General features: G+C 44.8%; 2 protein-coding genes across 4 annotated transcripts in view; one reads left to right on the top strand and one right to left on the bottom strand.

The window, feature by feature from the left end:
- Nucleotides 1-14,031, top strand: part of kalrna (kalirin RhoGEF kinase a) — a 1,210,365-nt gene that overhangs the window by 900,911 nt on the left and 295,423 nt on the right. The gene's annotated exons all lie outside the window — the stretch shown is intronic.
- LOC140390479 (histone H2B 7-like) lies at nt 2,025-2,396 on the bottom strand. The gene has a single exon (XM_072475646.1). The coding sequence runs from the start codon at nt 2,394-2,396 to the stop codon at nt 2,025-2,027; it is 372 nt and encodes a 123-aa protein (XP_072331747.1).

The following is a 14,031-nucleotide window of genomic DNA, read 5'->3' on the forward strand; positions in this document are numbered from 1 at the left end:
TTCCAGCTGGGACCTTATTCCGAAAGGGGGACTACCTTTTTCAATTCTTCCATCAGAACCACGTTCCTGGGTGACACGGTGACCCATTGGTTGGCGCTGCCGTTGCGCTGCTGCCTCACGGTGCCGGGGACCCAGGTTCAATTCCGGCCTTGGATAGCTATCTGTGTGGAGTTATCACTTTCTCCCCGTGTCTGCATGGGTTTGCTTCGGTTTCCTCCCACAGTCCAGGGATGAACAGGTTGGGTGGATTGGCTGTGCTAAATTGGGCCTAGATAGGTGGGGTGCTCTTTTGGGGGGGTTGGTGTAGACTTAATAAGACCATAAGACTGAGTGGTCACCTTCTGCACTGTGGGATTCTATGACTCGGCCCATCGAGTCTACACAGACCCTCCGAATGACCATCCTACCTAGGCCCACACCCCACCCTATCCCTGTAAGCCCGCACATTGATAATAGCTAATCCACCTAACCTGCACATCTTTGGACTGTGGGAGGAAACCGGAGCACCCGGAGGAAACCCATGCAAACGCGGGAGAATGTGCAAACTCCACACAGCCCAATGCCAGAATTGAACCCCGGGTCCCTGGTGCTGTGAAGTAACAGTGCTGAGCACTTTGCCACTGTGCCGTCTAGTTGTAGATATTAAGGATAGTTCACTTCAGGTTAAAAAGGAAACCTATGATAGTGGAAGAGGACAAGAAATTAGGGAAATAATTGTTTTCATTGTAATAAAGTTGTACACATGAAATCACAGTGTTGTTAGCTTAAGAAAAGTACTGGGAAGAGATACTCGTTAAAACAAGATAAGCCAGTGGGTTTTATTAAAGTGGTCAAAAAAAAAATGATTCCAATGGAAGAGACTGTACAGCCTGTTCAGAGGTTCGTGGATAAGCAGGTGCCAGATTTTTAAAAAGATTTTTATGTGGGAGGACGATTTACTCATGTGTACAGGTGGTGTCGGAAAGGAGGTTAAGATCTTAGGGGATACATGAGAAGTCAGTCCTGAATGGTGAGATATGCAGAGATATGTAGTTCAAAAGAAGTATTGCCAGCAAAGGTGGGAATATGTGGAATCAGTGGTGAGAGGAGTAGGTTAGAGAGTCCAGTGAAAAGTGGTGAATTGGTGGTAGGAGTGATAGAAAAATTACCTTTTTTGGGGGTACAATTTATCCTGGGTAGTGACATAGCTAGATCACAGGTGGGAATGATGCCTACTGTGGTTGAAAGCCAGTAGAAAGTCAAACAACTGAGGTGTTGCAAGAAGCATATCCTGGGGTGTTCCCTGATTGTGTAGTGACAAGATCACAAAGCCACAGGTTGAGATAGGAGGAAGAGAACTTGAGGAGTACCAATAAGGAGGCTGAATTTCATTACCAGAAACAACGTTTGATCAGATGGTTGATAAAAAACAAGAGCAGTGGTGGATAAAGGAGACATCTTTAGTTCAAGAAAGTTGGTAGAATTACAGCAGAAAGATTCAGCGATAAAGCAGTTGTGTCAGAAAGCATATACAGAAATTGAATCTGAGTGTATACAGGAGTGTTATTACATTAGAGATAATGTATTAATGAGAAAATGGAGACCTTTACATATTCAGGCAGATCAGAAATGGGTAGAGGTTGATCAAGTGGTATTAGAATCATAGAATCATAGAATTTACAGTGCAGAAGGAGGCCATTCGGCCCATCGAGTCTGCACCGGCTCTTCGAAAGAGCACCCTACCCAAGCTCCCACTCCCACCCTATCCCCATAACCCAGTAACCCCACCCAACACTAAGGGCAATTTTGGACACTAAGGGCAATTTAGCATGGTCAATCCACCTAACCTGCACATCTTTGGACTGTGGGAGGAAACAGGAACACCCGGCGGAAACCCAGGCACACACAGGGAGAACGTGCAGACTCCACACAGACAGTAACCCAGCCGGGAATCGAACCTGGGACCCTGGAGCTGTGAAGCAATTGTGCTAACCACTATGCTACCGTGCTGCCTATGATGAGTTTTGATGAGTTTGAGAACAGTTTTACTTGGAGCTGGTGTACTTGGTCACCGCCTTTGTCCCTTCCGACACGGCGTGCTTGGCCAGTTCCCCGGGCAACAGCAGGCGCACGGTGGTCTGGATCTCCCAGGAGCTGATGGTGCTGCGCTTGTTGTAATGGGCCAGGCGGGAAGCCTCACCCGCGATACGCTCAAAAATATCGTTGACGAACGAGTTCATGATGCTCATGGCCTTGGAGGAGATGCCGGTGTCGGCGTGAACCTGCTTCATCACTTTGTAGATGGAGTAACTCTCCTTCCTGGCTCGTCTCCACTTCTTGTTGCCCTTTACTGGTACCTTCTTCTGGGTTTTCTTAGCACCCTTCTTGGGAGCTGGAGCTTTTTTGTCCTCAGCCATGGTCAGAGAAAACTGCAGACACACAATAACTCAATTACTAGTGGATTATACAAAAAAGATGTTTTGCAGGTAGTGCATGAGGTTCCAGCAGGAGGTCATTTAGGAGTAAGGAAAACGCATGCCAAAAATACAAATTATTGGCCTGGTCTGCATAAGGAGCTGGTTGAATTTTTCCATACATGTCAGGTAATAGGAAATGTTTCTGTACATGTCAGGCGGTAATCAAACCAACACCCTTAATACCCATTCCTGCATTTGAGGAATCTTTTACTGGGGTCCTAATTGATTGCTTGGGCTGCTTGCCTAAAAGTGCATAAAATAAAGAGTCAGATTTGTTTTCTCGTAAGATAATACATAAAAGCAGTAAGCCACGTGAAGATACTGACCGTGTAATCCCAAACATATACAGACTCTTGCAAGATAGGAAAGCATTTGAAATCCTCATAGTTCTTTTCGATAGTTTCTGACTAAATATCTGACAGCATTTCATAGTAGATGACTTTGCACATACTTCAGTACATTCAGGATTTAAAGTGAATATTTTGCATCAGGATAAGCCTGATCCCTTTCTCTTGTCTCTCTTTCCCTTGTCTCTCTTTCTCTCCTACCTGAAGAAAATCCTATTAGCGTAAAGAGGAAGTGTTGAAGTAGAAGATCACAAATCAATCCGCTTTGATTGCACCTATTAAATGGAAATGTAAGCTGGTAAATAAAATTGCATTTGGTTTTGCGGGGTAACACACCACTTGAATTGGCGATAGACTGTTGACTTGTTCCAGGAGAAACTAGCTATGAAATCAGATGAAAATCTGCCTCGGTGCACTGCTAGGTGTGGGAAGAACATCAACAACAACTGCCGGAGAAGGGATTCTCTTTTCCCACCGGGAACGCAGGCCCGCCCACAGGTTTCCCGGCAGTGTGTGGTGACTTCAAGGTGAAATCCCAATGACAAGCAGTGGGATGAGAAAATCCCACTGCCAACAAACGGCACGCCACCAAGAAACACATGGCTGGGGAACGGAGAATCCTGCCCAACAAGAACTCCACTTTACTTAGTCATCCACAGGAGGGCATTGTTGACTTTCAAGGGGCACCATGTTTGTGTGGAAAATATTTGTTATTTTACTGTATTGCATCATGCCGAAGTACACTGGACCTGTTTTCATGGAGATCACAGAATGAACACATGTGCATTATCACAGTTTCATAGCAGGACATCTATATAATGACAACAAGTTGCACCCACAGGCAGCCATTCATCAGTAGGAAGGGATGGGAAATATAATCTGTGGATCCAAGCCAGGAGGTCAAGTTAAAGGCTATTAGCATGGTTGGGGGTGGCAGTGGGGAGGGGATGACTACTGCAGCAAGCAGGACTATTCTTCTATTCTAAAAAAAAAACAGTTTTGCATGATTCGGACCAACCTTCTCTTTAAAGATCCACAAAAATAGCATTGGGTTCCTAAAACCAGCAGGGAATCTGGAGCGAAATTCTCCATCCCGCCCCGCCACATTTCTGCCCCGACCCGTCGGCGGGATGCTCCGTTACACCGGCCGGTCAATGGGGTTTCCCATTGTGGGGCAGCCCCACGCCGTCGGGAAACCCCCGGGCGCCGGCAAAACGGAGACTCCCGCCGGCAGAGAATGACGCCCCTGGTTTTAAATGCTCAAAGAAGGCTGATCCAGTCTGGAATGCTGGTTTACTAGTTTGGTGGACGTTTGATGGTCATGATCATTTGTGTACCAACTTGATTTTCTGCAAAATTAGTCAGTAGAAAGACAAAAATCATTCCTTTTATGCAACGTCTCAATGACATTCTGATCTCATTCGAAACAAAACAGGGTTGCCAAGTTGGATTTGATCAACTATTTACCCCTTTCTTTTCTTAATGTTGCATCTGTAACCATGAAGAAAATTGCAAATAGAAAGGATCTGAACACTTCAAGTGATAATATGATGGCTGGAATTCTCCGCCTTTGGGATTTTCTGTTCCTGCCAACAGCACACCACCGGCATGGCTATAATGGGAAATCCCATTAGCCAGCGGCAGGAACAGAGAATCCCGCCGCCAGCGAACAGTGAGAAACACGCGACCAGAGAAACCAGCCTGGTATTTATTTCTGATGTGTCCGGAATCGACTAGGGTTAAATAAAACTCTGTCAGAACTACTGCAGAGGTGAGAGATTTAATAACAAGATTTTCATCTACGAGATCACCCCGAGTTGGGTCATTTCCCGATCTCGCGATCCTGCCCGTCCTGTCTGCCCATATTGCTTTCATTGTGAGGTGGCAGGACAGGCTAGAGTTGAGGCTGCTGCCTCTCAAAACAGGATGGAGGTGGGCAGATTCTAAGGCAGGTATATTAGAAGGCCTGCGACAGTTCCTTGGAGCATCAACACAGTCCTGTACATGAATGTTGGGCAGCCCAGCCATCGCCCTTCACCTTTTCAGTCCTCACCCAGCCCCCTTCACACTCCGTGTGGAAGCATTAATCCAGTCCAATGCCGCTGAAGGGTTTGAGGAAAACACAGATTAGTAATTGCCTGTTTACAAATTACATTATTCTTTAACGATCTTTTAAACAACCGCTCACAGTATTCCAATGCTTTTGATGAGGAAATGGAAATGGGTTAGTTTGTAAAATTAATGCATTTAAAGGTAGTTTTACCACCCATCACACTCAACATACTGGCCTTTGTTTTGTACAGTTTCGGTTAGAGAAGTGATGAGGTAAGATTTTTGGCTCATCGACAGACATGAGTGAGCAAAGACGTATTTCCAGTATGTGGTTATCTTTGAGAAAATAAGTCATTCATACCTCAATTCATGCTCTCTGGGTTTTCAAACACTTTATATTATTGCTTGGAATGTTCTCTCGTCACGGGTCAATTGTATTGCTGTCAATACAAAGCTAGGTGGAAGGTTGTAGCTACTTTGGTAGGTAGATTAGGAAAGTGCAATAGTTTTTAAATTATGAAAAACTATTAAATATTGGTGCACCAAGGAATTTGGACATCCCTGTACAAAAAACACAGTTAATATGCAGGTATATTAGGCTATTAGGAAGCAAAATGTTATGTTAACTTTTATTCCAAGGAGATTAGAGAGGGTGTAATGAAGCTTCACTAAATTGATTCTTGGAATACGCACTTCTGAAGTTTAGAAGGACGTGGTATGATCTTGTTGAAATATATAAAATTCTGAGAGAGCTTGACAGGGTAGATGCTGATCGGATGATTCCCTTGGCCAGAGAGCCTAAAACTAGGGGAAATACATCTCAATCTGAATTGACTGCCCTCTTATCCTGAAACTTGGATAAATATCTTTACTGGGCGGACTACAAATTATTTTGGCATTCTCGGCCTCAAAGAGCTGTGGATTCTTTGTCGTTGAGTTTATTCAGGGTTGAGATTGATAAACTTTTGGATTTTAAGGGAATTGAGAGGTAGCTTCGAGATTGAACAGTAAGAAATCTTGCAACACCAGATTAAAGTCCAACAGGTTTATTTGGAATCACGAGCTTTCAGAGCGTAGCTCCTTCATCAGGTGAGTGGACTTTAACCTGGTGTTGTAAGACTTCTTACTGTGCCCACCTCAGTCCAACGCCGGCATCTCCACATTATGGCTTTAAGTTCGAAGAGCAATGATGATATTATTTGGAGGAGCAGGCTCAAGGGGCCTTATGGCCTTTACCTGCATCAAATTCCTACATTCTTAAGAACCAATTGCCGTTTGTGTGTATTGGGTGTATAGCTGCATTTGTTTGAGAGTTTTACAAGTCTTTTTTAAATAGACTCAAAATGGCCATAATTTGTTATATTGACAGGGCAGTTGAAAAGTCAGGCGTAAGAATCAAACACTGGTGACAGCTCACGTGGCGTTTGGTAATGAGCTATGACAAATCCTTTAGAACTAAAATTACTAAATATCACTTGAAAAGTGAAACCTGCCCTAAAATGTAACAAGATAAAAATGTGTTTTAAGAATTTATGCTAAGAGGCAGTGGAGTGATCTGGTTCAGAGCTCTGCAACCACAGACTACTAGCTTGTTGTTTACAATGGTAGAGCTTTAGAGTGATTAATAGACTGGTAAATAGTTTGGGTACCTATGACTCAAACATTTCTGTGGGGCAGGAAGGAACCTCCTGACTTTTCCATTGCCCTTATGACTGAGCACATGACACATTGTTGTAAGTACTAGAAATATGTTTTCATTAGGTGTTATAGAACATAGAACATTACAGCGCAGTACAGGCCCTTCGGCCCTCAATGTTGCGCCGACCTATGAAACTACTCTAAAGCCCATCTACACTATTCCCTTATCGTCCATATGGCTATCCAATGACTATTTGAACGCCCTTAGTGTTGGCGAGTCCACTACTGTTGCAGGCAGGGCATTCCACGCCTTTACTACTCTCTGAGTAAAGAACCTACCTCTGATATCTGTCTTATATCTAGCTCCCCTCAATTTAAAGCTATGTCCCCTCGTGCTAGACATCACCATCCGAGGAAAAAGGCTCTCACTGTCCACCCTATCCAATCCTCTGATCATCTTGTATGCCTCAATTAAGTCACCTCTTAACCTTCTTCTCTCTAATGAAAACATCCTCAAGTCCCTCGGCCTTTCCTCATAAGATCTTCCCTCCATACCAGGCAACATTCTGGTAAATCTCCTCTGCACCCTTTCCAATGCTTCCACATCCTTCCTATAATGTGGCGACCAGAATTACACGCAATACTCCAAATGCGGCCACACCAGAGTTTTGTGCAGCTGCAACATGATTGCGGTTGAGACATTAGTTCTAGTTCAGATGCGTTTACTGCACTATGCTAATTTGTAGAATCATAGAATGGTCACAACACAGAAGCAGGCCATTTGGCCATTGGTTCTGTGCTGGCTCACCAAAGGAATAATTCACCTAGTTCTACTCCCTCGCCTCCCCATAGTCCTGCACATTCTTCCTTCAGATAATAATGCAATGACCTCTTGAATGCTTTGAGTAACCTGTCTCCACCACACTCTGAGGCAGTGTATCCCAGATCCTAAACACCTGTTGCATGAAAAATATTTTCCTCATGTTGCCATTGATTCTTTTGCCAATTCCTTAAATCTGTGCCCTTTTGTTCTCAATCCGTATATCAATAGGAACAGTTTTTCCCTATTTACTCTGTCCAGACTACTAATGATTTTAAATATCTCTATCAAATCTCCTTGCAACCTACTCTTCACCAAGGGAAACAGTCCCAACTTCTCCAATATATCTAACTGAAGTTCCTCATCCCTGGAATCATCCTTGTGCATGTTTGCTGCACTCCCTCTAATGCCTTCACATTCTTCCTGAAGTATGGTGCCCAGAACTGGATATAGTATTCCAGCTGGGACAAACCAGTGCTCAAACAAATTTAATGTAACTCCCTTGCTTTTGTATGCTGCACTGCTATTAATAAAGTCTGTATGCAAAAGAATCAATAGCACCATTAGGAAAATATTTTTCATGCAGTGAATGTTTAAAATCTGGATACACTGCCTCAGAGTGTGGTGGAGGCAGATTTAATCAAGAAATCCAAGCGGGAATTGGGTTATTTCCTGAAAAAGAAGAATGTGCAGGAACACACTCTCAACCTATCTTGCCACCTATGGACATATACACAAAGGTTGCTCTGTTCTCTGTTGTTTGCCGACAAACAACCGACAAGTTTATGTCCTTTTGAAGTTCTACACCATCATCCTCACAGTTTACAATGCTTCCAAGTGTTGTATAATCTTTAATTTTTAAAGTTGTGCCCCGTATACTGAGATCTAGGTCATTAATATATTTCAGGAAGAGCAGGGGACCCAACACTGACCCCTGGGAAACCCACTGCAAACCTTCCTCCGAGCTGAAAATCATCCCATTAACCACTACTCCCCTGTTTCCAATCACTCAGCCAATTTTGTATCTATAGTGCTACTGTCCCTTTTACTCCACAAACTCACACGCCTGTTGCATGCGGCATTCTACCAAATGCCTTCTGCAAGTCCGTGTACACCACATCAACAGCATTACCCTCATCAACCCTTAGTTACCTTATCAGTTTATATTAAAAAGCTATGTAAAAATTAATTGTAGTGTCATTGTGGACAACCCCACCCCTCCCCAAAGAAAAAGTAATTGTTTGCAGGGTATTACTGCTGGAGCTATTTTAGGACTACATTTACAAATGCCTATAACCTGCGGCACAACCTTCTTGTCTGAAGTAAATTAACATTGGTTTCAAAAATCTTAAAAGCTTGATTTCCTTTGAAGAAGGGCAATATAGCAAGAATGTTGGAAGGTGAGGCCTAATGGCATCTTCTCATCCCAACCTTGATTCTCACCCCAGGCAGGAAGGCTGCCACCCGCTAACCTATAAAATTGTCAAATAAGGAAAAGGAATCCTGCCACTTTCTTGATTTTCCTGCCTTCTCCCAATGAAACTACCAATCCCAAGGTCTCCCAGGAGAAGAGTGACGGTATCCCGTAGGATAGTAGCTGAAAACTCACTAATGCTCCTTTTTGGAGGGAGAAGGCAGGGTAGTGGTCATGTCTCTCTCTACTAGAGCCCAACAATTAATTCAACTCAATCTCCTGAACTTTGAGACTTTTCTACTCCTTATTAAATGACTTTGTCTCTTGTGGTTCTGCGGCAAAAATCCCACATTGTATGAGGAGGGAGATCTAAAACCTTATTTTCTAGTTTCTAAGTGGCATGTGAAACTCCTAGTTCCCTACTCCTTCCCAAATATGCTCGAAGGACTTCTGCTCCGTAGTCCTGTGCGCCTATGTTCACAATTAATTTGCTCCAGATTTGCCATTGGCACAACGTAATGTGAGACTGGTTACAAGAGTAAGTAACTGAACTCTCAGCAGACCACAGATGTTCAAGATTCAATCATTTTTCTGTTCTGGGTTAATGGTCCAGCGTGGATGAGACCTCCTGGGGCTTTCCTTGCAGATTACTAACCGATGGCCTGTGTGGGTAGTAGGTTTGGATGACTGCACTATCCTAGCTGGTATTGCTCACCATCCAGGTTCACAGTTGAAGAAGAGATACTGGGTATGTGGAACTTTGTCTTGCCAAGAATTTGGTGCCTTTAGAAGAGGGCTTGGGGAACAAGTGCTTTGGGATTAGTGATGACACCACACTGAACTACACATTAACTACTGCTCATTTTTTAACTAAATATTTAAAAGAAAGAAACTTGTAAGCTATAGCTCAATCAATGCCTGACTTCAGAACTTCTACCAGTATATATAGAAGACAAAGAGTGAAACTCTGCATGTGTAATTGAATATATTTGCACAGCGCTCTGCCTTCCCTAATTTGAGCAAGCAATGCAACCAGTTATTCCTATTACTCTCGGTCATAAGTAGAGCAATGTGCATTTGGCTACCTTTCATAAGTTCTCTTTTTGAACTGTTACTGCTTTAGTCTCCAGATGATAATTGTAATGTGATGTTGTTGCCTTTTCTTCTGTAACACAAAACCAAGCAAAATAGTTTTGTGATTTTCCTTTTTATCTATGACATGTCAACTTCTTGCTGTTATTAAGACTAATGATTTCCTTTTAATAATGATTTATTTATCAATGCAAAGAGCATGAAGAATTAACTATTTTTATGCAACATTTGACAAAGATAAATTGGGCAAGGAGCTATGAAAACGTCAACTGATTCCAATATTAAACTCTTCAGCTTAGCTTATCTGCTTCTCAATAAAACATGTTTACTGAGAACAAAATAAGCATGATTGTCAAAAATGTTAATTACAATTGACACACCTGTGCTGACCTGAGAAATAAAAAGTCCCAGTAAATTAAAAGAATTAAATTGCGTATTGATAATCACAATATGATGGAATTTGTTATAACACAGCTGAACTAATATCTGTTTTCTATGACTAACATTTTAGATGCTTCCTGAAGCTTTGATTTCAAAAGATAAACTTTTTTCCCCTGTTGCTGAATGCAGTAACTCATGTTCTGCACTCAAGGTGTCAGCTGTGGCTCAGCTGGTAGCACTCTTGCCTCAGAAGGTTCCGGATTCAGGTCACACTTTTTCAAACATTCATTTACAGGATGTGGGCATCGCTGGTTAGGCCAGCATTTATTGCCCATCCTTGGGGGCTGGTTTAGCACAGTGGGCTAAACAGCTGGCTTGTAATGCAGAACAAGGTCAGCAGGGCAGGTCCAATTGCTGCAGCGGCCTCCCCGAACAGGCGCCGGAATGTGGCGACTAGACACAGTAACTTCATTGAAGCCTACTTGTGACAATAAGCGATTATTATTATTAGTTGCCCTTCAGAAAGCACAGGCGGCATGGTAGCACAGTGTTTAGCACTGTTGCTTCATAGCCCCAGGGTCCCATGTTCGAATCCCAGCTTGGGTCACTGTCTGTGCGGAGTCTCACGTTCCCCCCCCCCCGGTGTCTGCGTGGGTTTCCTCCGGTTTCCTCGCACAAGTCCCGAAAGATGTGCTGTTACGTGAATTGGACATTCTGAATTCTCGCTCCGTGTACCCATACAGTCGCCGGAATGTGGCGACAAGGGGCTTTTCACAGTAACCTCATTGCAGTGTTAATGTAAGCCTTCTTGTGACAATAATAAAGATTATTATTAGAAGGTGGTGGTGAGTTACCTTCTTGAACTGCTGCAGTCCTTTAAGTGTAGGTACACGCACCCACGCACCGTGTTGTTAGGGAGGGAGTTCCAGAATTTGCCTCAGCGACAGTAAAGGAACGGCGATATATTTCCAAGTCAGGTTGTGAGTGAATTGGAGGGGAATCTCTAGGTGATGAGGTTCCCAGGTATGTGCTGCTCTTTCCCTTTTTTTTAATAAATATTTTTATTCTCCTTTTTCACATTTTCTCCCACATTTACACCCATTAACAATAAACAATAATCAGCAAGATATGTCAATCCCCATAATAACAACGATCCCATCCGCCCACCAACCCCCAAACCTCAGCCCACATGTTTACATAAACAAATGACAAAAAGGAATCAGGGATTACCCGTAGTTACCCTTAATCTACACAGCCCCCCAACTAATGTTCGATGTTATCCAGTTCTTGAAAGTGCATAATAAATAGTGCCCATGACTTGTAGAGCCCCTCCGAGCTTCCCCTCAGTTCGAACTTAACCTTCTCAAGGGTCAAGCATTCCAACAGGTCCCCCCGCCACGCCAGGGCACTGGGTGGAGAGGCTGCTCTCCATCCCAGCAGGATCCGCCTTTGGGCGATCAACGAGGCGAAGGCTTTGATATCTGCCTCCGCTCCCGTTTCCAACCCTGGCTGGTCCGACACCCCGAATATGGCCTCCTGGGGACCCGGGTCCAGTTTCACATGCACCACCTTGGAAATGACCCTAAACACCTCCTTCCAGTACTCCCCTAGCTTTGGACAGGACCAAAGCATATGAACGTGATTCCCCCACCCCCCGCAACGCTCACACACATCCTCTACTCCTTCAAAAAATCAGCACATCCTCGCCCTCATGACGTGCGCTCTATATACCACCTTCAGCTGTATCAGCCCCAACCTCGCACATGAGGTGGAGGCATTCACTCTCCGGAGCACCTCACACCAGACCCCCTCCTCTATAACCTCTCCCAGCTCTTCCTCCCACTTTGCTTTGATCCCTTCCAGTGGTGCCTTATCCTCTTCCAAAATAGCTCCGTACACCGCTGACACTGCCCCCTTCTCCAGTCCCCTTGCCGTCAACACCTCCTCCAGCAATGTGGAGGCCGGTTCCTCTGGGAAGCTCTGTATCTCCTTCCTGGCAAAATCCCGAACCTGCATTTACCTAAACACTTCTCCCTGCTCTAGCCCATACTTCGCTTCCAGCTCCCTCAATCCTGCAAACCGACCCCGAAGAAACAAATCTTTTAGCGTCTTAATCCCCTGCTCTTCCCATTTCCGAAAACTTCCATCCCACCTCCCTGGCTCAAATCTGTGGTTCCCCCGAATCGGCATTTCCCTTGACCCTAAACCCAACCCGAAGTGTTGGCGAAACTGCCTCCAGATTTTCAATGAAGCTATTATTACCGGACTCCCTGAATATTTCCCCGGAGCTATCGGGAGCGGCGCTGTTGCAAGTGCCTTCAGCCCCGACCCCCTGTACAAACTCTCCTCCATTCTGACCCACTGAGAATCCACCCCTCTGACCCAGCTCCGCACTTTCTCCACATTCGCTGCCCAGTAGTAGTACAACAGATTCGGGAGACCCAAACCCCCTGCCTGCCTTCCCCTCTGTAGCAGCACCTTTCTCACTCTGGCCACCTTCCCTCGCCATATGAATGAGGTAATCCTTCCCTCAACCTCCCTGAAAAAAGACTTTGGCAGGAAAATCGGTAGGCATTGAAAAATAAACAGGAATCGCGGCAACACATTCATTTTAACCGCCTGTACCCGACCCGCCAGTGTCAGAGGAAGGCCATCCCACCTTGCCTCTTTCCCTTTTAGATGGTAGTGGTCGTGGGTTTGGAAGATGCGGTCTAAGGAACCTTGGTGAGTTACTGCAGTGCATCTTGAGATGGTACACACAGCTGCCACTGTTTTTCAGTGGTGGAGGGTTTAAATGTTTGTGGAAAGAGGAGCAATCAAGCGGGCTGCTTTGCCCTGGATGGTGATGAGCTTCTTGAGTGTTGTTGGAGTTGCACTCACCCAGGCAAGTGGAGCGTATTCCATTACACTCCTGACTTGTGCCTTGTAGATGGTGGACAGGCTTTGGGGAGTCGGGAGCTGAGTTAACCTCTGGAACTCCTGCAATGATGTCCAGGTGCTGCGATGATTGACCTCCAACCACCATAGCATCCTCCTTTGTGTCAGGTATGACTCCAACCAGCATAAAGTTTTCCCCCTGATTCCCATTGACTCCAGTTTAGCTAAGGCTCCTTGATGCCACACTCAGTCAAATGCAGCCTTGATGTCAAGGGCAGTTACTCTCCCCTCACCTCTGGCATTCAGCTCTTTTATCCATGTTTGAACCAAGGCTGTAATTAGGTCAGGAGCTGAGTGACCCTGGCGGAACTCAAACTAAGCGTCTGTGAGCATATTATTGCTGAGTAAGTGCCGCTTGATAGCACTATTGTTGTCTCCTTCCATCATTTGCTGATGATGGAGAGTGGACTGAAATGGATCATCCACTCGGCACTTCTGGAAGAAGATTGCTGCGAATGCCTCAGCCTTGTCTTTTACACATATGTGCTGGGCTCCTCCGTCACTGAGGATGGGGATATTTGTGGAGTCTCCTCTTCTAGTGAGTTGTTTAATAGTGCACCACCATTCACTGCTGGATATGCAGGACTGCAGCGCTTAGATCTGATGCGTTGGTTGTGGAATCGCTTAGCTCTGTCTATTACTTACTGCTTATGCTGTTTGGCACGCAAATAGTCCTGTGTTGTAGCTTCACACGGTTGACACCTCATTTTTCGATGTGCCTAGTGTTGCTCCTGGCATGTTCTCCTGCACTCTTAATCGAACCAGGGTTGGTCCCCTGGCTTGGTGTAATGGTAGAATGGGGGATATGCCGGGTCATGAGGTTGCAGATTGTGGTTGAAAACAATTCAGCTGCTGCTGATGGCCCACAGCACTTCATGGATGCCGGGTTACTAG

The sequence above is a fragment of the Scyliorhinus torazame genome, chromosome 2 (genome assembly GCF_047496885.1).
Source record: "Scyliorhinus torazame isolate Kashiwa2021f chromosome 2, sScyTor2.1, whole genome shotgun sequence".
Taxonomy (NCBI): Eukaryota; Metazoa; Chordata; class Chondrichthyes; order Carcharhiniformes; family Scyliorhinidae; genus Scyliorhinus; species Scyliorhinus torazame.

Bases quoted from the DNA above. Each gene is read 5' to 3' on its own strand.
- LOC140390479 (XM_072475646.1), bottom strand. From the start codon at position 2,396: ATGGCTGAGGACAAAAAAGCTCCAGCTCCCAAGAAGGGTGCTAAGAAA.